This window comes from Artemia franciscana, chromosome 10 (genome assembly GCF_032884065.1).
Source record: "Artemia franciscana chromosome 10, ASM3288406v1, whole genome shotgun sequence".
Classification (NCBI taxonomy): domain Eukaryota; kingdom Metazoa; phylum Arthropoda; class Branchiopoda; order Anostraca; family Artemiidae; genus Artemia; species Artemia franciscana.
In genome coordinates this window covers 19,727,648-19,755,261 of record NC_088872.1, presented here as the reverse complement: position 1 = coordinate 19,755,261, position 27,614 = coordinate 19,727,648, and the positions used below count along the sequence as shown (strand labels likewise).

At 38.1% G+C, this 27,614-nt stretch overlaps 1 protein-coding gene across 2 annotated transcripts in view; it reads right to left on the bottom strand.

Annotated features, from left to right (window-relative positions):
* LOC136031883 (protein unc-45 homolog B-like) overlaps positions 1 to 27,081 on the bottom strand; it is a 56,263-nt gene extending 29,182 nt beyond the window's left edge. The window contains exons 1-3 of one of the 2 annotated variants that reach the window (XM_065711828.1): positions 26,980 to 27,081; positions 23,380 to 23,507; positions 3,197 to 3,311 (exon numbers count right to left, since the gene is read on the bottom strand). In XM_065711828.1, the coding sequence (XP_065567900.1) occupies positions 3,197 to 3,311; positions 23,380 to 23,475 (211 nt within the window). In that variant the 5' untranslated portion in view covers positions 23,476 to 23,507; positions 26,980 to 27,081. Of the gene's footprint in view, positions 1 to 3,196; positions 3,312 to 23,379; positions 23,508 to 26,862 lie in introns of both variants that reach the window. The other variant, XM_065711829.1, reaches the window with a different exon arrangement.
* Positions 27,082 to 27,614: the final 533 nt, after the last annotated feature.

Here is a 27,614-nt window from a genome sequence, read left to right as displayed (position 1 = left end):
AAGAACAAACTTAGTATTTTCTTGATGTGATTTGTTTTTTTGCCTTACTGAAAATTCCGAGGGACTGAAACGTTTTTGAGTGCTCTGTATGCTTGTTATCAAACAATTGGGTAGGTAATAAAGTGGTAATAAACTGTAAGTAAGGAGCGACCACGGCTAAAAGTAACAAAACTAAAAAAGGAGCTTTGATAACAAAATGTACATCAAAAGAATATACTTGTTATAGTGATTCCAAATATACACGATTCACTAAGCTCAAAGTTACGCATCAAAAGCTAAGACTGAGAATATTTATCTCAATTTCAAACGCCCCGAGAGGGCAAGTGGTCTTAAACAGAACTACACCATTAAAGGTAGTTAAGAGAAGTTAATCAGTTTTATACCATTAAGGAAATTAAGAGTTCTAATGCCCTTTTTCATTAGCCAAAAAGATTGTGTCATAGAAAAATGGCGTTTTCTGCGATTTTTCGGCACCGAACTACAATTTTTACCCGAAGAGGGTAAGTTACTATCAATAAAGAATTTTGAAACACCTAGTCTATCTAACATTATTGGAAAACTATATACTAGACTTCAAAGTTTCAGAGGCAATAATGCCGCACGGTTGAACATTCCCTCCTAAAGAGTCAAATAGTCAATATAAAACAAAAGGTTAAAATAAACACCTATTATGAAGCTTTGCTTAATCAAGTTGATTCAATGGACATATGCTAAATTTATGTACAGTCATACATGATCCCGTATCAGCTATTATGGAAGGGGCCGGAGGGGTGTTATAGATTTTATTACGTAGGAGAGAGGGTCTGATGCTTCACAAACTGCATATTTACACCCAGTTTTTTTTCGTGGGCATTCAGGTAAATATAGAAGAAGGATCAAAGAGGAATAAATTAATCTCTAATCTCCCTTTATTTCGCTTAAACCTGAATATGCATGCTTCTGGGTGGTAGCTCACTTTTTATTGCAGAAAAGCGCTTCTTTTAAACATAAAAGATTACATTCATATCCTTACCGGCACAAAAGATGAAGTGGCATCATGAGCGTCATCAGGGAATTTCTCATGAGAGGGGAGGCATGAGCTACTAAAAAATTCTTTTTATTGACTTTAAATGGAAATATTTGTTTTTATGTTTATTTTTCATATATTTGAAAGTTATGTGGCAACTAAATGTAAGTTAGGAGCAATTCGTGCTCACAGTAACCAGAACTTCATACACGAAGTAATTTCTTTTCATTTTAACGTCGCTCGTTACTCTCATTCCAATATTTGCTTTTTTTGTTTCGTTTTAATTGACATAAAAGAGCAATACATTTGAAGAAACAAAAATTTTGCTTCACATATTTGGTAAAAGTATTCGAGCTCCAGAGAAAACTCGCTTATTCGTCTATATTATCAGTGGCACGTGGCTGCGATTTCAGAAGTAAAGAAATTCAAAGAAAATTCTCCCCCACGTATAAATAGCAATGTATTTTTAAATTAAAAGTATTTAAAAATCCCGCATTGGACAATTTTCTTCGAATAAACACTAAATCTCGGGGTCATGGGTTCAAGCCCAGCGTCAGACTTTTTACTGTAGCTAAAAAGTAAATATTAAGAAAATATTCCATTTTTGGTCAAAATTGTAATCGCTAATTTGGGAGTCTACCCTGTTTGTCGCATGGCAGGGGGATCAAGTTGAGGCTTTCAAAGACAGTTTTTTGGAGGAGGGAGAAAACGACTTGTGAGATTTGCGTTGGGGGGGGGGGGGGCTAAACAATTTCTCTCAGATTAAAAAAAAATACTATATGCTACGGTGTTTTCTTTTTTGTGCCTGTCAGTAGTCCACATGCTCGAACTATTTGGATGATGAACTAAAAAAAACTTGTCCTGAAAAAACTCGCAAAGGCTGTAGAAGAACAATGTATCAAATGGTAAGGATTTCACAAACTTAGATTGTGTAGATGATTTAAGTGTCGTAGATAGAAATGTAAGCAAAAAGAGTGAATATTTGTAGATTTTAATAGTTCAGAACGCAAGAAGAGATTTGGAAATTAATGTTGACAAATTCGCTTAGACTAGGAATCAATCAGGGAGAACAGGTGATGTTAGACTACGCCAAATCGATCAAATGGACAGCTTTACTTAACTAGGTAGCATTACTACTACAGATGGTGAATACAGTGAGGATTTTTCACAATTAAACAAATTTTGAAAAACAAGAGGAAGAAGATAGGTGTAAGAACCAAGACTAGAATATTGGAAGCAACGGTAGTGACAGGGTTCAAGTATGGCTCTTGAACTAGGGCGCTTAGAAAGGGAAAAGAAGATACGTCGAACTTTTTAATTTTTTTCAAAGAAATTGGCTATGAATAGTCTTAGGTATACTCTTGATTGACTGTATATCAAACAATAAGCTTAAAAAAACGGGTGGTTGGATCCCACTTTCTAGGGTTGTAATGAAAGAAAGGTTAAGATGACTAGGCCGCGTTTAACGAATGATGGATGATAGATTGCTACAGATTGTGCTTCGCGGTAATTCATCAGGGACCAAACAATAAGCAGGTCGTCCCCCAAAGAAGGACCGAAAAGTTCATAAGAAAAAAGTAAAGGGGGATTGAAACTTCGCGGGGAAAGGAGGGATAAAGGGTCAAGTTCTGGGTAGATTGGAAGGTGGAAGAGCTTGAGCAGCTGTGTTGACCTGAGGTGACTAGGTACTCCAATGAGTTACTAATACTATTAAAAGTAGTCCGCCAGGCTTTACTGCTAGTATTTTTCTTCAAGAAAGAAGTACAGAAAAAGCTAATAGCAAGTTCCCAAATATTTCAATGGCACAAACAACATTCACCGAAGAAAAAACCAAGGTAATTAAGAAGCAAAAAACAAAATAGTCGCACAAACTCCGTCCTATACTTATAGGCATACAAAAACATAAGTCTGGCTTCAACAAGTTCGAAATTGGAATATTTCAAAAATTTCCTTTGATTTTTTCATTCTACTCTCTTAGAAACTGATTCTCATTTCATTATATTAATTTCTCCATCAGCATAATGGAAATTCAGCGTGTTTTTTAATGACAAACATAAACAAACATGAACGAGGAAAGGAGGGTTCAGTTAAGCCCCTATCCTCAAATTCTAGACATTTTGGCTATTGTTTTTGTAACCAATGTTTTTAATAAACTTCGCCTGGATAGAGTACTTTAAGGCAATAATGTACCTTTTGTGCAATCTTCCATTGCTTTCTCAAATTCTTGCTGCTTCAAGTGTGCTGCTGCTCTGTTTTTATAATATACAGCTTTCTCCAATGTATCATCTTTGGTTACTGATATAGCCTGTAGAACACATTTTTTATAACACATTTCTACTTATTAATCATAAAACGGCACAGCACTAATATACGATAGGAATCCATGTAAATTTTCAATTCTCCTAAAAATAATTATGTAGCCCCTTAGAGTCTTATAAGGCTCAAAACGGTAGTTCAACCAGCGACTCTCAGTTCTGTCAAAATGTTTTTTATGCTACTAAATTGATTCGATTGAAGCAAGACTCAGACAAGAGCAATAATAAAGCTTCAACTGTCACCTAAAAAAGGAGAGAAATATCCAGTTTGGACGGAACATCTTAAGCAAACATTTGACCAATGAAGGAAAAAGAAGAAAAAAATTCGATTGAGTTTTTGAAGTTAAAAATTGATAAGATAAACAAATTCCTACTTTAAAGTAGGCTATAGAGAGCTAATGGTTTACCATTACCCACTTCGTTATTTTTATTTTGGGAATTGAAGCATATTAGTTACGAAAAAATGAAATAAACGAATGAAAATGAAATAAATCAGATCTAGCTTGTGACTGTGAGAGTTTAATAACCGCATCTGGATTTTTCACAATTTTTGCGCTGTTTGTTACGGGGCCCCTTAGATTTTTATGCAGAAAGGGGCCCATGCCTGTAAGTCCCTTTGAAATGTCATTTTGCTAATTTCATTTACGGAGGCGAATTTTTACTGCATAATTAACGATGTCGGTCACAAAAAAGCATTTCGACGAGCGTATGGATGACTTAAAGCAAATGATCGAAAATCTTCGTATAGAGAATTCAGCTCTGAAACAAGAGAATTCTGATTTGAAAAATGCAATTATAGCGGTTAAAGAACAGTGTTTGAGTACGGAATTGTACGTAAAACGCAAAAATCTGCTGATTCACGGAATTCCTAATAAGGATAGTGAGAATATTGAAGAGACAGTCCACGACTTTTTATCAGGAATGCCAGTACAAAACTCGAAGGATATAAAATTCACGGCAATGTACAGAATTAGAAACAAGGCCAAGCGCCCTTCCCGCTCGAACTCTTGCCCCGTTTCGGACCCTATTTTTGTCTCTGTTCTGAATCTTAGGCACAAAGATAGGATCATGGCTTGTGTTGGTAGCCTAAAAGGCACAGGAAAGAGCATCAGTAATGACCTACCATCTGAACTTGCAAAGCGTCGGAAAGAACTTTTGAGTACGGCTTACAAGCTTCGAAATTCCAAAGTAACCGCTGAGAAAGTATCTCAAACTAAAGTCATGCAACAGGGTACTAAACTATGGCTAGAAACAAAAAAAACTTCTAGCTCAAACTGGGTTAAGTTCAGTGATGCATGCCATGACCCCCTCGTCTTGGTTTTATCCGCAGTTATTAGTGATGGTGCTTCTGACGCGTGACGTAAACTATCGAGTATTTTCGCCTCAGTAAAGTGAGGGGATGCAATTTTGCTGCTCTTTTTGATACGTCCGTATCTGTGTGTGTTTTTTTTAGTTATTGTCCTATTTTTCCTTTTCTCTATTTACTATATTATTTACTCTTTTTTTGCTTTCTTTTGCAATGTGCGTATCTATGTTTTTTATATATATTTATTTGCTTATATTTCTCTCTTTCCATGTTATTTACTCTTTTCTTTACTTTTTTACTTGTAAATATTTTTCCGTTCCAGAGCGAAAATTCAAGTTCGTGCCTTCGCCTTATGAATTTGCTGTCATTAGGATGTCTACGTCACCCGTGTTCACTCGACTACAGCGTGGTCTCTATTCATCACCTATATTGGGTAAGTAGTAATGTATGAAATTGAGTTTTCATCGAGGACTGACGCTAATCTCACGAAAAGGAAATTAGATGAATATGAAAGTCGTAGAGTAAATTTTAATGAAATTTTGAATAACCCGATAGGAAGAACACCGAATATGAATTTTGATGAAAATTTAGATAATATGATTGATAGTAATTTTGTGGAGGAGTTTGGGCTATGGGATGTTGGGGCTCGGTGGGAGGATGTCCTCCGGGTTGTGCATTTGAAAGCTCAAGGGCTGAATTCTTCCCTGGATGATATACAGCTTATATGTAAGAATTCTCGCCCTGGAATTATTGGTTTATGTGAAACTTTTTTAAATGAAAAGAACCAGCTACTTATGGATATACCCGGATATAATTCAATATTTCTAAATAGAAAGATAGCAAAAAAAGGGGGGGGGGGCTAGGATTTTATGTATTGAGTAATCTGGCAGTTGTAAGAAGAGATGATCTATCTATAAACATTGAACGGGTATTTGAATCTCTGTTCATAGAATTGGCTACTAGCTCCAATGAAAAGATAATAATTGGCGAAATATACAGATCTCCAAGCGGATCAATGAAACAATTTATGGAAATATTAGAGATTGTTCTTGGGAAAGTATTGTCTGAAAAGGCAGAAATAATTTTAATGGGTGATTTTAACGCTGACATGATGGATATGTCGTCGAGTCAGGCTTGTGATATGCTGGCACTAGTAATCTCGTCTGGGTTAACTCCCTGTATAAATATCCCTACACGAATTTCAAACCAATCTGCAACCTTAATTGACAATGTGTTCTCATCTATACATTCTGTAAAAAATGAAGTGCTACTATCAGATACATCGGATCATTTTCCAGTAGGAGTTTTACTTCTACTCCCCCGGTCTGCCCGCCGAACAGTCCCTGATAATAAACCAAGATTCCGATATACACCAGCAAACATCGAAAAGCTCAAAGATGATTTATTCACTACGTCATGGGCGTTTACAATACCTGAGAGGGTGAGCTTAGAAAATTATAATAAGGCTTTTGATTTTTTTTATGAAACAGTAAAGAAGAAATTTATCCACCATTGCCGAACACCCCAACCAAGTCTTTCTAAGAGATCAACACCCATAGCCCCATGGACTACAGCTGGAATACTAAAGTCAATAAAGAGAAAACAGAACTTTTGGAAAGAGTATAGGAACAGACCAAGTGATGCTAAATTAGAGACTTTTAAACTATACCGGAAGATGCTTAAAACTCTGATTCGAAAAGCTAAAATTACATATTTTCCCGAAGGTTTGCGGATTGCGGCAAAAATATTAAGAAAACTTGGGATGTAATTAAGGAAGTTACGCAACCATCGGCAAGACCTAGAAAGCTCCCTAAATCACTTAGTGTTCAGAATCAGCTTTTCTTGGATGAAGACCAAGTACGACATCAGATGACTAAATTTTTTGCTGAGGTTGGGAAAACAACGGCGTTAGGTGTGGTTCCTTCTTCAAGTTCTAGAACTTGGAAGCAGTTCCTCGATCCTTCCTGTGTAAAGTCAATGGTTCTTGAGTCAGTTACGGAGCAGGAACTGATAACAATAATTTCGTCATTGAAAAATTCTTCATCTGGATTCGACCAAATTCCGGCCAAACTAATCAAACAGATTCTTCCCTCAATTATTACACCACTGTGCCACTTAGTTAACCAGTCATTCAAGCTCGGAATATTCCCTCAGCGTCTCAAGTTGGCACGAGTGATAGCACTATTTAAAGGAGGTGACCGGGAGGACCCGGAGAACTATAGGCCTATATCTCTTCTGTCTGTCTTTTCTAAAATATTTGAAAAGGCTATGCTAAAGCGTTTGCTGAGTTTCCTAGACGCGAAGAAGTTTTTTCATCGGCACCAATTTGGTTTTCGGGAGAAGTGCTCAACAGAACACGCATGTAATATGCTTCTTCATTTTGTACGACAGTCTTTAGATTTTGGCCTTATCCCTGCGGCAATATTCCTTGATGTGAAGAAAGCTTTTGACAGCCTCACACGCGATATACTTATTGGTAAGTTGTCGCATCAAGGCGTCCGTGGAGAAGCTCTGTCCTGGTTTTCTTCATTCCTAACTGGCCGATCCATTGCAGTTGAAGCTTCTGATGAGCATATTCCAGTCGAATATGGAGTGCCACAAGGCTCAGTTCTTGGGCCATCCCTTTTCCTCATATATGTCAACAATCTCTATCGACTATTTAGCAACCCACGATCTGATTTCTGTTGTCATTTGTGCCAGAAAGGACATGCTGTGGTTGAAGCCTTGGATACGCCTGGTCAACATGAAGAACTCTTTGCATTCGCCGACGACACCACCCTGGGGGCTGCAGCACCTGATGAATCATCTCTTATCCTCAAGCTACAATTGATGGCAGAAAATATATATCGTTGGTTTGATGCAAATTTGTTAGCTTTGAATGTAAAAAAATCGTTTCTTCTTATATTCTCCCGCATAGGCAAAAGCTGCCCTACAGTGACAGAGCTTAAAACATCTAAGGGATCCATATCCCGCCCAGCTGACCGGTTTATTCGATTCCTTGGGATACTTCTGGATGAAAATCTATCTTTCAAACGCCATACTGAGTCAATGAGATTAAAGGTTTCTCGAGGCCTTGGAATTATTCGAAAGCTGAAGCGAGTCTTTCCTTTCTCTATCCTTCGTCTATTATATTTCTCTCTTATTTACCCTTATTTATGCTACTGCTCGTCAGTGTGGATGTCAACATTTCCATCTGTACTTACACCTTTACATAATCTCCAACTGAAAGCAGCAAAAGTTCTTCAGTCTACCACCCATATTTCTGTTGAACTTCTGAAGATTAAAGATATTCATACATTACACCTCTCTTTCATTGCGTTTCAATATTTCCGTGGAGACCTTCCATCAAGTTTTTCCGGGCTTTTTGAAATTGTTCGAAATGTCAGTCCTTATGAAACTAGAAACAAGGATGATGTGCTAGTGCCATCCACCCCTACAGTGCGCTCGGACTTTGGTCTGATAGTTGCTGTCGGACGTGCCTGGAATTCCATTCCAGTTGGGATTCGACGGTCCTGTACCATAGGATCCTTCAAGAAACGGTTGAAGAATTAAAAAAAAAAAAATTAAATTATAATATTGATCAGTTATTTATATTGTTTAGTTATCAAGATTTAATTTATTTATTTAATTATTTAGATTGAATTTATTTATTTAGATTTGGGTGGGTTGAGTGTTGGATCCTCGATGTATATATATTTTTTTTTTTTTATTTATTTTTTGTAAGTAGGTGGTGCGGAGACCGGTTGTACTCGGGTGAGGATTGGTGAGTAGACTCTAAATATATTTTAAGTGTGAATGTAATTAATAGTTATTTATGTTTTGTTTTGTTATTTTTTTTTTCCCAAATAACGGGCCATTGAGCCCTTTGGGATATTTTTTGTTTATAAATGGATGGATATTGGTAATAAAAGGAACTTGAACTTGAACTGAACTTGAAACAAACTTGCCTTTTCGAATCTTATGACAACAACAGTTTATATACGGTTGATGTTACCAATCGAAATGCAATTATGGTCTTAATGACAATACGACTAAAGCTCTAATTTAATTTATGGTTGGGTACAACGGTAGTGAATCATCTTACTTTTACGTACCCCCTAATTTTTCATCAAATCAATTTAACTTCGTATATTTTATTTTTAGTTTTTTCTTGCCTTTGTTTGTTGGTTTAATTGTTATGCTTATTTCGTTGACGATATGTTTAATAACTTCTCTTGCTATATTTTTTCGGATTTTCTTCTTTGAGTAGGTTTTTTGTTTTTTAGATAGATTTGGATTTTTCGTACTTTGCTTTCCTATTGTGTTTTGTTACATTATGAGTAGTTTTTTTTTCTGTAGAACTAGATTTTCAAATATATAGTACACAACAAGACGCTCGCAAGTTACACAAAAAGAAATTATTTCAGAAACCTTTCACAAAATACAACTCAACATATAATCGATTTTTACCCAACTCCAGTACGTTCCAATGGTTGATAACTGATTCAAATGTTCTTTAAGCTTAAAAATTTCCATATATGCAAAAGCTGTTGCAAATTTTCTGCAGCAAGAGCTATTTTATTTTTGAAGAGAATCCTACTTTCCTGCCGATAATTATTTTTTCTTAAAGAAAGAGCAATTTTACATGCTTTAAAAGTAAAATTCGTTGATGGTCACTTTGGAGAAAAACACGTATAAATCTTGGTCAGCTCCCAATTCCAAGGTCTGTGGGAGCAATGGCTCCAAAAATTCGCAAGCAAGGATTCTAAACACAGATAAACTTCCTCTAAAAGTAAAGACTTTCTAGCACCCACAGTTGAATACTATACACAAATATTGAAATTCAAGGTATAATATGTATTTTGTCAATGTTTCCTTGGCTTGCTTAATCAGATAGAAATTCACATGTAAATTTGATCTCTTCAATTAAAATAATTTGAGGTTTGGAAACATTCTTCATCTATATAGCCAGCGTAAACTGAAAATTGAACATTTAGTCAAAATGTTCAATCAGCTGTAGTAGTCTTTTGCAATTTTCCTCTCAAAGTTTTGTGTTCTTATCCAGGTTCAGTCTACATATGCAAGTTCCAAGCTGACAAAAAAAGTTAAACCTTTAGCCCATTTTAGAGTGTCGAAAATGGATACACCCTAATTTTTTTTTAAATATTTTGTCCTCATAGGACAGTGTTGGCAGTCTACATACCAAGCAGGCTGCAAGTTGAGCAGCACCCAAAAGCTTGACATATTTTAGACATCACGCATTGATACAAACAACACTCTTCTTTTCATTTTTTCGTCGTCTTCTGCCAGACTAGAAATCCAGTAAGTTTCAGGCCAATAAGAAAAGAAATATTTTCTGCCACAAATTTAAACCAATTTTTTTTTTGTCTTCGAAATAAGACCAAGGGAACCTTCCCTGGCCCAGACTAAACGCCTTGTAATTTCAAGGCAATTATAGAAAAAAAAAATCAGCCTGTTTTCAGCGTCAAAAATTGCTACAATGTTTTTTTGTTTTTTTTTTCAAACATTCTGTCTTCATTAAAACCAATCTGACCCTGTAAGTTTAAAGCCGATCAGAGACAATAACAATTTTAGGCTTGTTTTAGCCCTTTAAGTACTGAATTATGAAATCAACAGGAAAAAAAATATTTGAAGGATGTTTCTAGATGAAAAAAAATCACTGAACTTGAATATGAAGTCACATTTTCGGTATCTGGTTCAGGGTTCGAGATCCGTCATGTCCTTTTAAAAGGATATCCGTCCTTAGTGGAGTATTTTTTTCAAAGAATGCCATGTATTTCTGTATCAGACAAAACTAGTAACAACTACAAAAGTAAAAAAGAGTTCACCTCCTGTGGTAGGAGAGAAAACAGTTCCTCTTGGGAACAAGGCACAGTGCCATTCAAAAGTACTTGCTACACAGGATTTTTGTATTCCTCTGACAAATTCAGCAGCGTTTTTTTGTCTTTTTTGAACTCAGGAAAATGGTTGTACCCGTCATGATGCCCGTCTGTAGGGGGGGGGTAGGCTGTGTAGGTATTTTTCGTGGAGGAGTACCTTCGGTTTCCAGAGATAATGGTCTGCCAGAGCTCCGTCGGGGTGTGTTGGAGTATCCGAGAGCATGCAATGATGGTTTTGAACTTCAGTAGAGGAACATTGGACTGCCAGCAGTGGAGGAAGCATTGGACTGCCAGCAGTGACAACGATAAATTGGCCAGGCATTGACTACTGCACTGTCAAGATCGTAGTAGAATATGCGCATTTACCACTGTCTTGCCTTCAGGTTTGAGCAACAGAGCTCAGTAAGCATATCAACTCAATCCACACCACCCATGTACTTGTTGTACTCTTTGATTGCGGGCCTTTCGATTTCCACGTATTTCTTCTCGGAGAAATCCCAACGTCTACAGGTATCCTTGGGCTCAACTGCAACGTAGTTTGACACAAGCGTGACCGCTTTGTTATCATACCAGCGCACCAAGCAAACTTCTGTCGATTTTTCAACTCTCCAGTCGACATTTCCCATACGAAACCGTTTCATTTCCTTTTCTTCCATCAGTTTGCATCCTAAAAGACGGTTCTGACGAATAGTCACAATACAATCATATCCAATCTCCTTCAGATGAACAACAAGGTCTACACTTGAAAACAAATTGTCGAAAAATATCTTGGGCCCCGCTTTGGGTTCCAGGGATCTCAAGAGCTCATAACAACATCTCCACCAAGACCAAAGGGCCCAGCTTCCACAGTTCCTCAGCCTTGGTAAATTTCAATGTTATACATGCTCCCACTACTTCCAGCTCGAGTAAATACTTTGAACCCCCACTTGTGCAGCTTGTTTTGGAGATACAACCACATAAAAGATCTTCCCTTGAATGGGATAATATAATGTGTCTTTCTTCAGGTTCAGTTATCATCAAATTTTCTTGCAGCATGTCAACTATGGGCCTCACTTTGAACAAATGATCATGTCCAGGATCCGTTTTTGGCTTGCACTTACTGTTGTCATTGAAGTGCAAGTACCTTTGGATCAATGCGAAACTGTCTAGGGACATCTTTCCAGAGACGAGAGTGTAGTTCAGCTCTTTCTCCCAGTAGAGCTTGTAGCTAGGCAATCTTATTATTCCCATGTAGAGAGTTATTGAAAGGTAAGAGCAAATCTCTTGTTTTGTGACATCGATGAATTTGTCGTCCTTTGTCATTGCATAGCGATTCGTCTCTAACAATATCTTATCAGTCATTTCATCAGAGAAAAACATAGAAACATATTCGGCTGGGGACATAGACTCTGTTTGTGAGGGAGTATATGCACATATAATTTGCTGATATTCAATGTAAGGTTCAAAGTCCATGTAACACCATTTATATTCGCCCCTATTTCGTTGGTTTACCTTCTTGGCTGAAGGTTGCTGATCTTCAGTTGCCCTGTCAGAGCTATTAGAGGGCCAAGAGCTAGTAGAGAGCCCAGGTTCTTCAAGATAATGGGACTCAAGAAAGTTATTGGGAAGGGGGCTGACTCATATCGGTCCCAGAAGCGTTAGGCCATAGAAGTCGGTTAGATCGGGGTTAAGCAGTAAATACTGGTTATCACTCTTGTCAACACCGTAATCTCAAAGATCCAACATCTTGGAAACATCTCCATCTTGTAGTTCCATAAACATTTCTAGGGCTTGTTCTGGTTCAAAATTTCGCCAAGCGCACAAGTTTCATGACTTCTTCACTGCCTTCTCAAACTTGTCACCCATCTTGAAATATACTTTGGATATAAATTCGTTAAAACATATTCAAATATATTAAATACACTTATTATTTTCCTTTGATGTTCTTTCATGAAATAGCCGTCAAATTGTTGACCCTTATAGACGGGTGTCCTTTCAAAAGGACACCTTGTCAGAAACTACTTCATACACCAGCATTGTTACCGTTGGATCCTAGCCTCTTATCAAATTCTAATTTAACACTATCTAACTACACTCTGATTTTTTTCTAGAATTTTTGAAAGTCAATTAATAATTCTTATAATATTTAAATCAATACCCACCTTTCACCCCTTTTTGGACCTCTCTAACCAATCTTGGCCTAGCAACTGAACCGAGTGTCACACCACCTTGTGCAACATATTGTTTGATGCGTCTTGAACTGCTGAATCATATAAGAGATGGTATATGGCGATTCAAACCATACACAAGTAATTGCTACCAATCAAAAGTGCTCGTCCTTTTAAAAGGACATCCGGACTTAAAGGGTTAGCGCATCACGAATTAGTTTAAATTTTTCTTTTTGAATAAACATATATTGCATATATAATCAGCAATTTTGAGCATATTTTGAATTAGTCTCTATTTTAGATTGCACAGTCTCATTCTTAATTGTTAATAATATCTAATTGAAATACTTGCTTTTTTGACAGCAAGACTAGTAGTAGGGGAAAGACACGGAAAAAAAATGGTCGAACCAGGAAAAAATTGGTACAGAAATTATTTTTGCACCACTGTGTTCAGAAAAGAGAGCTCTACAACATATCAAAAATCTAAATCTCCATCCCGCTGCGAAATTCCCTTTTTTCACGTTTTTTGCGCCTATTTTTTAGATATTTCCAGAATCCGAGAATGAGGAACCGTGAAAAGAAAAGTAGTTTATTAATGGTTTCCCTTTTAAGAAACGGTTGTTTTTGTGCTCTTTTATTAGACAGAAACATCACGTTTAATCATTTAATTCTCCTTTATGTTTTGTTTTTGTATGAAGTAATAATAATAAAAAAAAAAAATAAAAAAAAAAAAAAAAAAAATCAAGCGACAAACAATCACGGGTTATTTTTCGAAGAGGAGCACGAATTTTTCGGTTCAGAATGAGGGTTTTCGTTGTAACATTCACCGACAGCTCACTTATTCCCAGGTCTCTTTTTTAGATGGCTGAGACCGCAGTTTTATGTCCCCTTTGTGAACGTTCAATAGACACCTCAGAATCGTCGGTACTGGCAGAAAAAGGAGCTACGGCGATCAATGAAGCTAGCAAAACGAGAGGTACCAGCATCTCTGTCGAGGCAGGGATCCAAGTCTATGTTGCTTGCAGAAAGACTTTCACAAACAAAATATACCTGTCGAAAATTGAGAATGAGAGACGACGAACCTTGCAAGAAAAGACGGAAGCAGAAACAGTGGTACTCCGATCACGGACTCCAAGTTTCAACTTCCAAGAGTGTTGCTTTTTCTGCACTACTGGGATAAATCTCCACACTACCCACAGAAAAGGACACGAGTGGTACAAGGTTCGGACTAAAGACTTTGAAGAGAGTATAAAGGCAGTGTGCAAAAGCCGTGATGATGATTGGTCAAATAACGTTTTCCGCCGTATATGTGCAGTGTCAGACCTGCACGCAGTTGACGCCATTTATCACGCAGCCTGTTCTTCTATGTTTCGATTAAACATTCCAGCCAGATTTGCGACGCAAGAACTTTTTGGAATACTCGAAGATACTGAGCCAGATAAAAAACGTCCAAAAAGGGGGAGGCCAGGTCACGATGAAAGATATCAGGCGTTTTAGAAGCTGGCTACTTTTTTCGAAGAAAATGACGAAGAACAGTATACAGTCAGTGAACTCAGTCAAGTCAAGAGCAGTGTTAAAATGGGAGAGCTTTTGAATGGGACAGACCTTGAACCGTACTGTAACAAGTACTTGAAGAGCAAGCTTCTGGAATATTTCAGTGACTAGCTAGTATTTGCAACTATTGACGGTAAGGCTGACGTGGTGACATTCAAAGAAAAAGCATCAGCGATACTCCAAAATTTTTATTACTCGGACAAAACCGATAACGAAGTGAGTGAGAAAATCAAGCTTATTAGAGCAGCAGCAAAGATTATCAAAAGTGATATCAAAGGACTGCCAGCACAGAAGGAATCATATATGACCGCAAAGCAGATTTCTTCTGGAGAACAGCTGGAAGGCTCTCTACCTGATAGCCTAATGGTGTTCTTAGATAAAATATTCGTTGGAACCGATATTTCCTTCAACGTGCTTGCCATTGGCAATTCCATCGTTCAAGCAGCTCGCCCACGTGCCCTCATTTGTCCACTGCAACTAGGCTTAGCAGTGCAACTGGATCACCATTTCAAGTCCAGATTTCTTATTGACACTTCACACAGCCATGGATTCTGCTCCTCCTATGCTGAAGTCCAGAAATTTAAACGCTGTGCATCAGTCATGATGAATCTAGCCTTGCAGGAGTTACCTCCGCGCATACTGTGCAGCATGTAGCTGATAATGCAGATCACGATGTTTGCACGATGAACGGAAGAAACACTTTCCATGGGATGGCTCTGCTAGCAACAGTCACACCTCCTCTCATTAACAGCCGATCGCCCATTCCGAGAGTTGAAGTTTCATTAGATGAAGTAGCCCAAAAAGGAAAAATTCCCATCTACCCTTACCGCTTAAGTGAGACAGTGCTTTCAAAGGTGCAATATGAGAAGATCCCTGGCAAAAATGTCAACGACCCGTATGCCTCACTCGATCAGCTCTGGTTAGCTACCGGTTTCCTGAATGTCCCAAGGCCGAGCTGGAATGGATTCATGCAGTCAGTTTTCTCTAACCAAATACATCATGAAACAGGAAACCTTCGCAGCAAGGCAAGCGTCTTGTTTTTGCCCATGATTAACCTCCCGGCTAGCAACGAATCCTGCCTTTACTCAACCTTGCGCTTTGTAGCTTCGCAAGGCAGAACCTACGGATTCTCACCCGTTCTCACATTTGACCAGCCGCTCTGGTGGAAGTCTATGAAGATCCTCAAGTTCGACACGACGAATGAGCTGAGTAGTATTGTTCTCAAGTTAGGCGGTTTTCATTTGATGATGAGTTTCGTCGGATGCATGGGACACCTCATGGAAGGTTCTGGTTTGAAAGAGGTTCTGGAATTGGTATACGCGACTGGTGCAGTGCCGCACATTCTTTCTGGAAAAGCGATTTCTAGAGCTGTTCGAGCTCACATTCTCGTGAGCTCGGCCATATATACTCATCTCCTAGAAGAAGAGCAAGCGACGTTGACATCTCTAGACATGTCTACTGTCTTCGCTAACGTACTGGATGGATACCTCCCACCCGAAGATCTCAGTCATGATCCCCAGCTCAAGCAACTTGAAAACTTTCTCAAGCAGAGACGCCAAGACCTGCTGACTCAGAGAACTGCGAAGCTCTGGTTTCAGTATCTTCACATGGTTGGGATACTGCTTAAGTTCATACGTGCCGAGAGACTAGGCCAGTGGGATTTGCACCTACAATCTGCAGTAGAGATGCTTCCGTTTCTAGCAGCATCTGGACATAGCCTCTATGTCAAGTCGGTCTGGATATACCAGCAAGAGATGGCTAAGCTTCAAACTAGTCACCCACCAATCTTCGAAGCATTTGAACAGGGAGGTCACACCATTAGAAGATCAGAGCGACGCTGGGCTGGGCTCTCGGCAGATCTTGTCATCGAGCAGGAGTATATGAGAAGTCTGAAAACATCGGGCGGTCTTACAACTGGAGGTGGGATGACAGAACAGCAGAGAGCCATTTGGGTTTTGTCAAGACCAGCATGCCTGGAGATCAACCTCTTGATCCAAAATTTGACAAAAATTGGTTACTCGACAAGTAAGCAGCACCGCGATATGAGTTCCAGTAGAAAGGAGCGTGACTTCGACGATACCCAGAATATCGTCGCATACTTCGGAGAATCTTCTATGTTCAGAGGTGACAATCAGCTTAGAAACATTGCCAACAGCATAACTTCTTCCCAAGATGTTAATGTTGACAAGGCCGATGTGGCTGGAAAGTTGATTCTAAGTAAGATGACAGGAAAAACCTTGAAGGAGCAAGTCTTCAAGAAAAAAGATCAAGTGACCCTAATGAATGCCAAAAAGGCGGGGTCCTCTGTGGTAGCGCACATAGATCCGACGCTCCTTTTCCAGCTGTTTATAAAAGTAGCCCAACGAACTGACCTCCGAGAAGAATACTCCAAGTACGAACTTTGTACGATTCCTCTTTCTCTTTTCGAAAGCGATGGCCTTATGAGAAAAGCAAATAAGCCAGGGCTTGCAAAAGCGATCTTTCTGGCTTGCGGGATTGAGACTCAGTCACCCTCAAGACCTGCTTCTGCGTGTAACATCGTCTCTTGGATGGTGGTTCTCTTCTACATAGAGTTCCATGGAAGGTTGGGTCAACCTTCAAGGTCATCTTTGCTTCATACGTCCATTACGTACAAGCAAGGTACCCTAGTGCGATCGTTGTGTTTGACGGATATGAAGGTGGTCCAGCAATCAAAGATGCTACCCATTTACGTCGAGCAAGGATGGTTGGCCGCCAAGTCTTTTTCACCGAAGAGATGATCCTCTGCATGAAGAAAGAAGAATTTCTTTCATGTAAGACGAACAAAGGACGTTTCCTGAAGCTGCTCGGCAACCATTTGGAAGCCGTTGGTTTCCGAATTTTCCACTCGGAAGGAGACGCCGACGTTCTGATTGTAGAAAAAGCCGTAGAAGCTGCTAGTCTTACAGACACAATCGTGGTTGCTGATGATACTGACATTTTGGATCTTCTGATCAGTCGATCAGATTCGCGTTCCGGGCGTTTATATTTCTCACCTGAAGCTAAGTTTGGCGGTACTAGTTCAGCTTGGGATATTAGTGAGATGAAGCAGAAGCTAGGAACAGATGTCAGCAATCTGATACCGCTCTGTCATGCCGTGCTGGGTTGTGACACAACCTCTCACCTTTACGGAATAGGAAAGGGCAAAGCCGTTCAGCTGCTACTTTCCAACAAGAGTTTCAAGGACAGCGCTGCTATATTTGGCGACAAGCTCGCATCGCTTGACGATATTGTGGCAGCAGGAGAGCAAGCATTGTTGATACTGTACGGTTGCCCTGATGTTTCGAACCTGGACACTGCCAGAAAGCTAATCTTTCACAGAAAAGTGAGCACTACCACCACTTTCGTGCATCCACAAGAACTGCCACCGACTCAGGCACCAGCAAAGTACCACTCGCTACGTGTCTACTGCCAAGTTCAAATCTGGCTCGGGAACCCAGTAGACCCTTTACGCCTGGGATGGAAACTGCAGGATAACGAAGTTTTTGCGCCAATAAAAACAGATCTCCCTGCCGCTCCGTCTCAGCTGCTGAAAATTATCAAATGCTCGTGTCGTATTGACGGCTGTGATAGTGAAGTGTGCCTGTAAGAAAAACGGACTTGAGTGTACTATAGCCTGCCGTACCTGTAAGGGAAGCTCGTGCAACAATTCGAAGTTTCAAGAAGAAGAACTTAGTGAAGAAGAATAACAGTTAACTGTGATGATGAAAAATCTAGTTCCTATATTTTGATGATGTGCAATTTTTATATATTTGAAAAATAAGATAAAAGCTTTTCTTTGAACACATTAAGTTAGAATCTACCTTGTCTCATGCTGTTTGGCGCTGAGGTGTTTCGTCATTCCTGTTTATTGTTGTTTAGTCTTTTTTTTTCTAAGCCTTTCGTTTACATAGCCAAATAGACTACAACGCTGGTAAGACTTTTTTCTCCAAAGACACAGTTTTTTTCCCCATTTTTTTTTTGCTGATAAATATTTTTCTTTTGGTCAGGTAACGAAATGAGTATCAGAAATGAATTCAGAGCCAAAAGCTGATCTAAGAAGATGTGTAAAACATTATAGTTTACGTTTTTAATTTTTTTTCCCGGTTTTTGAGAAAACAAATAAAAAACATTAAAAAAAAAAAAAACAATTTCGCATCGAGCTAGAGATTTAGATTTTTGATATGTTGTTAAGCATTTTTTTCCCGGTCCGGATGGTGAAGAAACCATTTCTGTACCAATTTTTTCATGGTCAAAACTTATTTTTCTCCTACTATAGGGTATTTTTTTTATACAGGTGATTACACTATGAGTAAGAGTAGTTGTAAAACACTTTGGGATTTCTCTTTTGCAATATTACTCTCAAATTTGTAGGGCGCTGCAAAATCAATCAAGATCAAATAATATAGGGGTAATTGGTACATGCAGGGACGGGGTATAAGGTGGGACACGGTACTTATCTGCAGCCTAGCGCTCTTTAAAAAATCCAATAAAGCCACCTTTTATAGTTCATTCAATGGCGGACATGATAGTTATATCATTTTGGCAATTTGCTATTTTCGTTTTTGAGAAAACTGACTTCAAAGTTTCGAATATACCTCCCAAAAAATATTTGGGGAATAATTTTTTGTGCTTTGTTTTGTAACTGTTTGCAGAAATTGTGTGTGTAAGATAGCAAATGAAAGCTAAAACATCAGGCCACGTCGTGTGGCCTTTTGGTGGAAAAATATTCAACATTAAAAAAAAAACGGACACAATTTGCAAGTAGAGGTTGCATTGCATATATTGGGACAAGGACAAGTGGTATGTAGTGGGACTCGGATGCTGTCTAACCCAGGGAAGACCGTGACGATATACAAGATTGCATCTCTTGTTGTTTTGCAGTTGTGCAGTTTGCGAAAGAGTCTGGTATCACTTTATTGACAATACCACCTCACTGCAGCCATTGGACATTTGCGTGTATTTTCCCTTCAAATGCCAATACAAGGCTATAGACAACTGGATACTGTCCAACCCAGGGAAGACCGTGACGATATACGAGATTGCATCTCTTGTCGGCGAAAGCCTACCCATATCTTTCACGCCAAACAACATAATGAGGGGCTTCGAGAAGACAGGGATATGGCTACAAGCCAGACATCTTTACAAAAAAGGATTTTCTAACCTTTGCTGTAACTGACAGACCTGCACCTGATGCTTTGGATCCGGTTGAACCTGGAAACAACCTGCCCAAAACCCCAAATACATGTGGGCCTGAACAATCCTCTAAACCCGTTTCAGTTCCTGTGATGCCAGAACAAGTTTGGCCATATCCTAAAGCCGAGCCACATGTACTGAGTGGCAGAGGCAGGAAGAACGGCTATACAAAGATTCTTACTGACACTCCAGTGAAAAGACAGATTGAAGAACAAGAAGCCAAAAGAAAAGATAAGAAAGCATTGGGTGGCAGGGCTAGAGGAAGAGCTGGGACTGTTTGGAAGAGCTGGAAAAGCAAAAAAGACCAGACAACAAAAAAGCTATTTGTGGATTCAGAAGGAAGTGATGATGAAAAAATGAATCTTGATGATGATAGTGATGACTCGATGAAACTAGGTGAATCAGAAAATGAAAGTGAGAAAGAGGAAGAGATCTTTGACAGTGTCTCTACAAGAGATTTTGTTAAAGTTGTTTACCAAGAAGAGTATTTTCCTGGGTCTGTCCAAGGGAAAAACAAGAACAGTGTCAGTGAGTGTCATGTGCATGGCAGGTCTAAGAAACTGGAGGTGGCTGGTCCAAGAAGACTCAATATTTTATCCAAAGGAAGGCACCTTGAAAAAGTTGCCGCCTCCTACCCCAGCACCCGATACAGCTTCCAGAGCAATATCATACTTCTTGTTTGCTGACTGGTAGTCTAGTCTTGTGCCAAGATAATTTCTACTTTTAAGGTCGAATTTTTAATGTGGTTTTTATATGATGAATAGTCGAAGTTATCTATGAATACATGAATCTTTTTACTATGTCCTAGAGTATGCCACCTTGTGTCCCAAGATATACCACCCCCTGTACTTAGTGGGACAAATGGTATAAGCAGGAACACTCCCCTTTTTTTCTCTAGCTATACAAGACAAATCCGGAAAAATCACAGTTTATGCAACATTTCCGGGGCTTTCATTTGAGCCACAAACCATTTTTCTACTCCAATGTTAACCATGCATTTTGAAGTTTTCCAAAATCCGTCCCTGCATATACCACTTCCCCTACAATCAAAATACAAAACACAAGCATAAACTAAATCAAGTGGTAAAGATAAAACAAGCGGGGTAAAAAACAAGCAATTACAAACCAGAAATCTTAGGTCAGAAATATAAAACTCAAAATATGAAACACAGCACTCGAGCTTAAAGGACATCAAAAAGGAATCCCAATAAAATAAACAGACTGCAATAAAGGAAAATAGACAACAAAAAGGGAATTAAAAAAACATGCGGGATATTAAATTCAGAATTAATTATATTAATATTCATTTAACTATTTTTATTTTTTAAGATGTCCTACTAGAAAGGGGAAGAAACTTATTTGACACTTCTCTGCAAGGGTCAGGATCAGCAAGTGAGTGTGGGAAGTTAACGAGGCTGAGTGTATAAGGTAAGGTCTAGTTGGGTTCTTTGGGAAAATGTCCTTGATGTAAGTGTTAATGATAGTGGATTTTGCAAAGAGCAATCAAGTGTTGAACCTTCATCTCTGAGTGGTAAGACACGAGGCTTTAAGAAGGAATGTGTTTAACCCTCTTTGTATGTTATTCTGAGATGCATATCGCGTATATTTTATCTATTAACTCTTTGGATTAATTGGGTTGCCAGACAAGCAAAGTATATTCCAATAATTTCCTGAAAAACAATAGAAAAGACACGGGGAATGTGTCCTGGGGTACTCAAACTTATTTAAAGGTTTGAACAAGGAGTTTAATTTATTATTAATTCAAGATGAAAAAGATTGCTTAAACTGATAGTTTCATCCAGCCAATAATTTTTTTTTTCAATTTGAAGAAATTTAAAAAGAAGAAAAGATTACAAAATTAGCAGCAATATATACACTAGCTGGGTCCTGACGGTGTCGCCGCCGGGCCCCAGCATGGCACGCGGCAGGCTTCTATATATATATGGATTCTCATTGTTCCTTGTGTTTTAACCGCAGACGACGGCGGCTTTGCCACCGGGTCCCTCGGGCCCCAGTATGGGACGCGGCTGGCTTCTATATATGGATTCTCATTGTCCCATGTGTTTTGGGTCCCGGCAACGCTTTGTCATTTTTGGATCGAATTGATGACGTAAATTGGTCTGGTTTTCTGTTTTAAGGTCTTCGAATTGCTTTAATTCATTGTCAAAATATATAGAAATATTTGTGCAATCACCAGTTTTTTACATTTTAAGCAATTTAATAATAATTTCTTTTTGACGTTAATTGACACTTTGACAAATTTTCTTTGAGCAGCAAGCATACTAAACTTCAACAATTTCTACTAAACTTCAAACTTTTGGTTTTCTGTTTTAAGGTTTTCGAATTGCTTTAATCAATTGTCCCACCTGTGAATATATGTATATGTATATATATATATATATATATATATATATATATATATATATATATATATATATATATATATATATATATATATATATATATATTTATATTTAACTATGTAAAACTTGCCAATATACAACATTCTTTGCTGTCCCATTGTCTGTGCATATAAATAGATTGTCAGATTTACCGACTCTTGAACATGCAACATATAATTTTCCATGGGAAAAACAATCTGTATTCAGATCTATACCTCATTATTCTAATGATTGCCCTTGAGCTTTGTTGATGGTGATTGCTAATCGAACATTCCATGTGTCCCTGTCGTCATTTATATATCCCCCTGTGCCCCCCGGCGTCCCCGTTGTTGTTGTTTCCCTGTATCCCAGTCTGTAATTTCTCTTTGAGTGTCATGTTCGTCATTTATATTCCCTGTGTCCCGGTCGTCATTTTTGTTCCGGTGTCCTGGTCTGTAATTTCTCTTTGAGTGTCCTGGTCGTCATTTATATTCCCCATGTCCCGGTGCTTTGTTGATGGTGATTGCTAATCGAAAATTCCTTGTGTCCTGGTCGCTTTCTCTTTGAGTGTCCTGGTCGTCAATTAAATTCCCTATGTCCCAGTGTCCTGGTCGTCATTTGTGTCCCAATGTCCCGGTCTGTAATTTCGTCAGTCAACAAACATGATGTCAGTCAACACACAAACATGACGTCACTCGACAGACACACAGACAACTTATTTATATATATATATATATATATATATATATATATATATATATATATAGATAGATATAGATAGATTCTTGGCTGTCCCATTGTCTGTGAATTTAAAAAGATTGTCCGGTTTACCAACTCTTGAACATGCAACATATAATTGTTCATGGGAAAAACAATCTGTATTCAGATCTATACCTCATTATTCTAATGATTGCCCTTGAGCTTTGTTGATGGTGATTGCTAATCAAACATTCCCTGTGTCCCCGTCGTCATTTATATATCCCCCTGTGCCCCCCGACGTCCCCGTTGTTGTTGTTTCCCTGTGTCCCGGTCGTTATTTGTGTCCCGGTGTCCCAGTCTGTAATTTCTCTTTGAGTGTCACAGTCGTCATTTATATTCCCTGTGTCCCGGTCATCATTTGTGTTCCGGTGTCCCAGTCTCATTTATATTCCCTATGTCCTGGTGTCCTGGTCGTCATTTGTGTCCCAATGTCCCGGTCTGTAATTTCGTCAGTTGACAAACATGACGTCAGTGGACACACAAACATGACATCACTCCACACACAGACAACTTATTTATATATATATATATATATATATATATATATATATATATATATATATATATATATATATAGCCCAATGATATTAAAAAAAAAAATTCAAGGGAACTTAAGCAGCATTAAAATTTCCATACTGGAATAAAAAGAAACACTGGTCTGACTTAGGCAACTGGTCTGAAGGTTTGTGTTTTAATAATAAAAATTTGATGCACAGGCCAGCTTTTTGTGGTTTAGGAAACCCTACACCTACCACTAAAAAAAGTGTTCCCTACTTGTGCCCATGGATGCAATTGCCCTAAAAGCCCAACGAAAAACAAGTAAGGGTAAAAACCATTACCTTAGAGTATTCTTCAATTGCTGAATCCCAGTTTCCTTCTTTGAAGTGCTTGTTGCCTTCTTCCTTATACAAGTGACCAGAGTCAGCAACAGGCATTTTTCAACAATTATGTACCACTCCTCTCAATTCTTGAAATAAAAAATAGATCATAACCAGTGAGAGTTTGCTGTAAACAAGGTAGAACGCCCTTTCTCTTTTGCCAATTTATAGCCACTTCTCATTCTTTGAGTTATAGTTCTTTGTTAGAATTTTATTTTCCATTGAATTTTAATGGTGCTAATTTTCAAAAAGAATTGCTGCTTAAGCCTTAAAAGTTTTTGTGCCACTTTTTAGCTACTAAGCAGTACTTCATGATAGTAGCTTTGCACACAAATCAATTTTCAATCAGGCTAAATATATTATTACATCTGAGACTGCATCAGGAATATTTGGAATATATCATCCCAAACCTCTAGAATATGGATGTGATGACTTAATTTTTATAGGTTAAGGATTACAATGAACACAGACTCTTGGGCTTATTTGTATAACCTCTTTTCCTAAATACTAGGCCTATAGATAAGGTGAAAAATAAATTATTATTTTTTATATCAAATATAAAAAAATAGGGTAGGGCCCCACCCTATTTCTCATTTACATAAATGATATGAAAAATGAAGCCACAAAAAACATCATGCTTTATGCTGATGACTTCATGGTCTTCGGAGCAGCCATTGCACAAAGCTTGCAATCAGACCTCCAAAAAATTCACAAGAGGACCAGTGAATGGCTGCTGGAGCTCAACATCAATAAATGCAGTCCCCTTCCATTTCCACAATAACAATCCTTGCCACCAGTATACCACGCATGATGAAAATTATCAGTCTGATATTCAGCTACAAACCAGTCATGAAGAACAAGACTTGGGAGTACCTGTTGATGAGCAACTGAAGTCCCAAGGGCATTGGCAACAAGCAGTTCAAAAGCTAACTCAGGTCTAGGCCTGTTGAAAGGCACTATTGCTAACCACTCCTGTACAGTCTTCCTGAGACTTTACAAGGCTACAGTTAGGCTGTTTGTTGGATTTTGGAACATGCTTGACCTCCCCCTCCTATAAGCATGACACCAGAATAACTGAACAAGGTAACTGAACAAGGTCCAGGGTTGAACCCCCTCCCAGCCCAATAGACTTTATACTCTTACTGTTAAGGAAGGGGGTAGTAGCCAAACTCTTGTATGTACTAATCTTTTTTCAGTTTAAGCTTAATTTTCATATTCAATTCAGATCTATTCCTTTATTTATTTGGTACCTGTTGTATGTTTTTTTTTTTTAATTTCAGTTTGAGTTTCATTCAGCTAACTCAATTCAAATTTAAAGTCCAATCTTGCAGATGATAGCAAGAGAAACCCCAAAAGGTTCCAGAACTACATATCTAGCAAGGATCATAGTAGATATTCAATAAAGAAGCTGAAGAAATCTGATGGCAGAGAAGTTGCTGACCTGCAAGAAATTGCTGAGTTAGTCAACAAGCAATTTGCATCAGTGTTTACCAATGAACCTGACAGTCCTCTCCCTAACAGTCCAGCATAAAATATACCAAACCCCATGCCCCACATATAGAGACTTGAAGTGCTAGATATTAACAAGTCAGCAGAGCCAGATAACATCCACCCAAGGCTCCTAAAAGAACTGCTTGATGAGATCTCAACTCCACTGCTTCAGAATATTTCATAAGTCTCTTGGCTTAAAGACTGTGCCTTTGAATTGGAAGAGGTCTTGCATTACACCAATATTCAAGAAAGGTGACAAGACCAATGCAGAGAATTATGGGCCAATCAGCTTACCCATAGCTGTAGCTGTCTTCTGTCCAACAGTATACTGTCACCAGACCAGAAAGGCTTCCTTGCAGGAAAGTCAGGGGAGACCAACCTACTTGAAACTTACAATACCATCACTAACCTTCTGGAGAAGGGAGCACTTGTTGACCTTACCAAAGTGTTACCAAAAAGGTAAAGGTAGAGTACCAAAAAGGTACTCTATAGATGCCTTATGGCAAAATTATCAGCAGTTGGCATCCAAACTGATATAGTAGAATGGGTGATGAATTTCCTAACCTACTGAAAGCAGCAGGTCCAACTTTTCACCAATAATGGCAATAAAGTATTCACCAAAGCATGTGATGTTGTCAGTGGAGTACCTCAAGGTAGCATCCTAGGCCCCTACCCTTAGCCTAATTTACATAACTGATATGACAAAGAAAGCCACAAATAACATCATCCTTTGTGCTGATGACTCCAAGCATTTTGGACTAGTCATTCAACAAAGCCTGCAATCAGACCTCCAGAGAATCCAGAAATGGACCAGTGAATGGCTGCATGAGTTCAAAATCAATAAATGCAGTGTCCTCTGTTTTAGCAATAATAATCCTCACTACTAGCACAATATGCTTGACCAGAAGTTGTATCTTATATTCAGCTACAAATCAGTCATGAAGAGCAAGACTTGAGAGTAGTTGTTGATGTGCAACTGAAGTTCCACAGGCATTGACAACAAGCAGTGTTGAAAGCTAACTCAATTCTATGTCTGCTGAAATGCACTATCACCAGCCAGTCCCATATAGTCTTCTTGAGACTTTACAAGGCTATTGTTAGGTTGTTCTTGGATTTTGGAACATGTCTGACCTCCTACTCTTACAAGCATTACACCAGAATAACTGAAGGCGTTCAAAGACATGACATAGTGCAAATTAAGGCAATGATCTGTCAACATACTAAAGTATATCCCAGGAAGGTATTTTGAAGTTCTTGCTTCTACTCCTTTCCCTTCTAGAGGGCATTGACTTTTGATGACCTTTAAAATAAAACTGAAACCTAACAAAACAGATCTTCTGCTTAAATGAAGGGAAAATTGTTTAATTAACCCCACTTAACCCCAATTTATTAAGTTTCAAAGATCTGCAAAAACAATTTCTAAATTTACAAAAATCTTATTGATATGGCTCAAATTTCAACTTAAATAACATGAATTGCATTATCAGAACTAGGCCTACAGCCAGAGAAAAGAATACTGATAACTGAAAATTAAGGGAAAATGTTTTTATCAAAATTTGAATAGGCATAGTCCTGTCAAGTAGGTAAATTTCAGAGATTTAGAAATCAAAAGAGGATTGACATGGAAGCTTGGCAATATCTTCACAGAGTAAGTTTTTGGCCCTAGATTCATACCCCAAAGTTTCACTTTCCTAACCTAACCCCTTTTAAAGATTGCAAAAATCCGCTAAAGAAGATTTTTACCTGTTTTCTTACAAGACAGTTTTTTAGAAATAGGCTACATTCTTAAATATTTGGTTAGGCCTACTATGAGTTGTTTTTAGCCCCTTTGGGGACTTTAAATGGAATTTGCCCTAGAAATTATTATTCAACTCGGAAGGAGAACAAAAAAAAATCAAGTGATACATTCAGTTTATTCCTAACTATATTATATGAATAACCTAGCCTATTTACCAAATAGCCTAACAAGCCAAGGCAAGATTTCTATGCTGCTTCCTAGAATATGGGGCACTGATTATGACTAAATCCAACTGAAATAACCTTAAGCACAAAGAAATTCACAAAACATACCAAAAACCAGGAATATTCTCCAAGATTCTAGAAAGTTTTGTCCCTTTTCTAGCAGTTAAAAATAGACTTGGGTAAGGAGGTCAAAAGTTCCGCTATTTGAAGCAAAAACTGAATACTTAAAAACAAATTACGGCATGTTCTCTAATAAAATTATATTCTCTAATAAAATAAAATTATAATCAGGAGATTAGAAGCTCTATTTTGTTTTTTAATTTGTATATTTACTTAGTTATTAGATTTATCTAATATATTTTTTCACCGATTAAAGGTTCTTCAGGGAATTACATTTTATATTTATCTAATAACCAAGGCAGCTATTTTGAAAATAATTAAACGTGAAGGAAATTCAATATAAAAAATGTTCAAAAAGTAAGTTAAATAGCTGTATAGCTTGTTGGCTTTTGTAATTTTATGTTTTTGAATATTCGATTTCTTGCTTATGAATTAGAGTTAAGAAATATATCAGAGATGCAGCCATAATGTATAAAGATGCAGCCTCACAACATGGTTTCAGATCTGTGGACACTAACCTTATCCAAACATATGAATTAGTGACAACACTGCTTGATGAGTGTTTTCCTGTCAACATGATTCTTCTTGATCTGTCCAAAGCATTCAACAAAGTTTGTCATGAA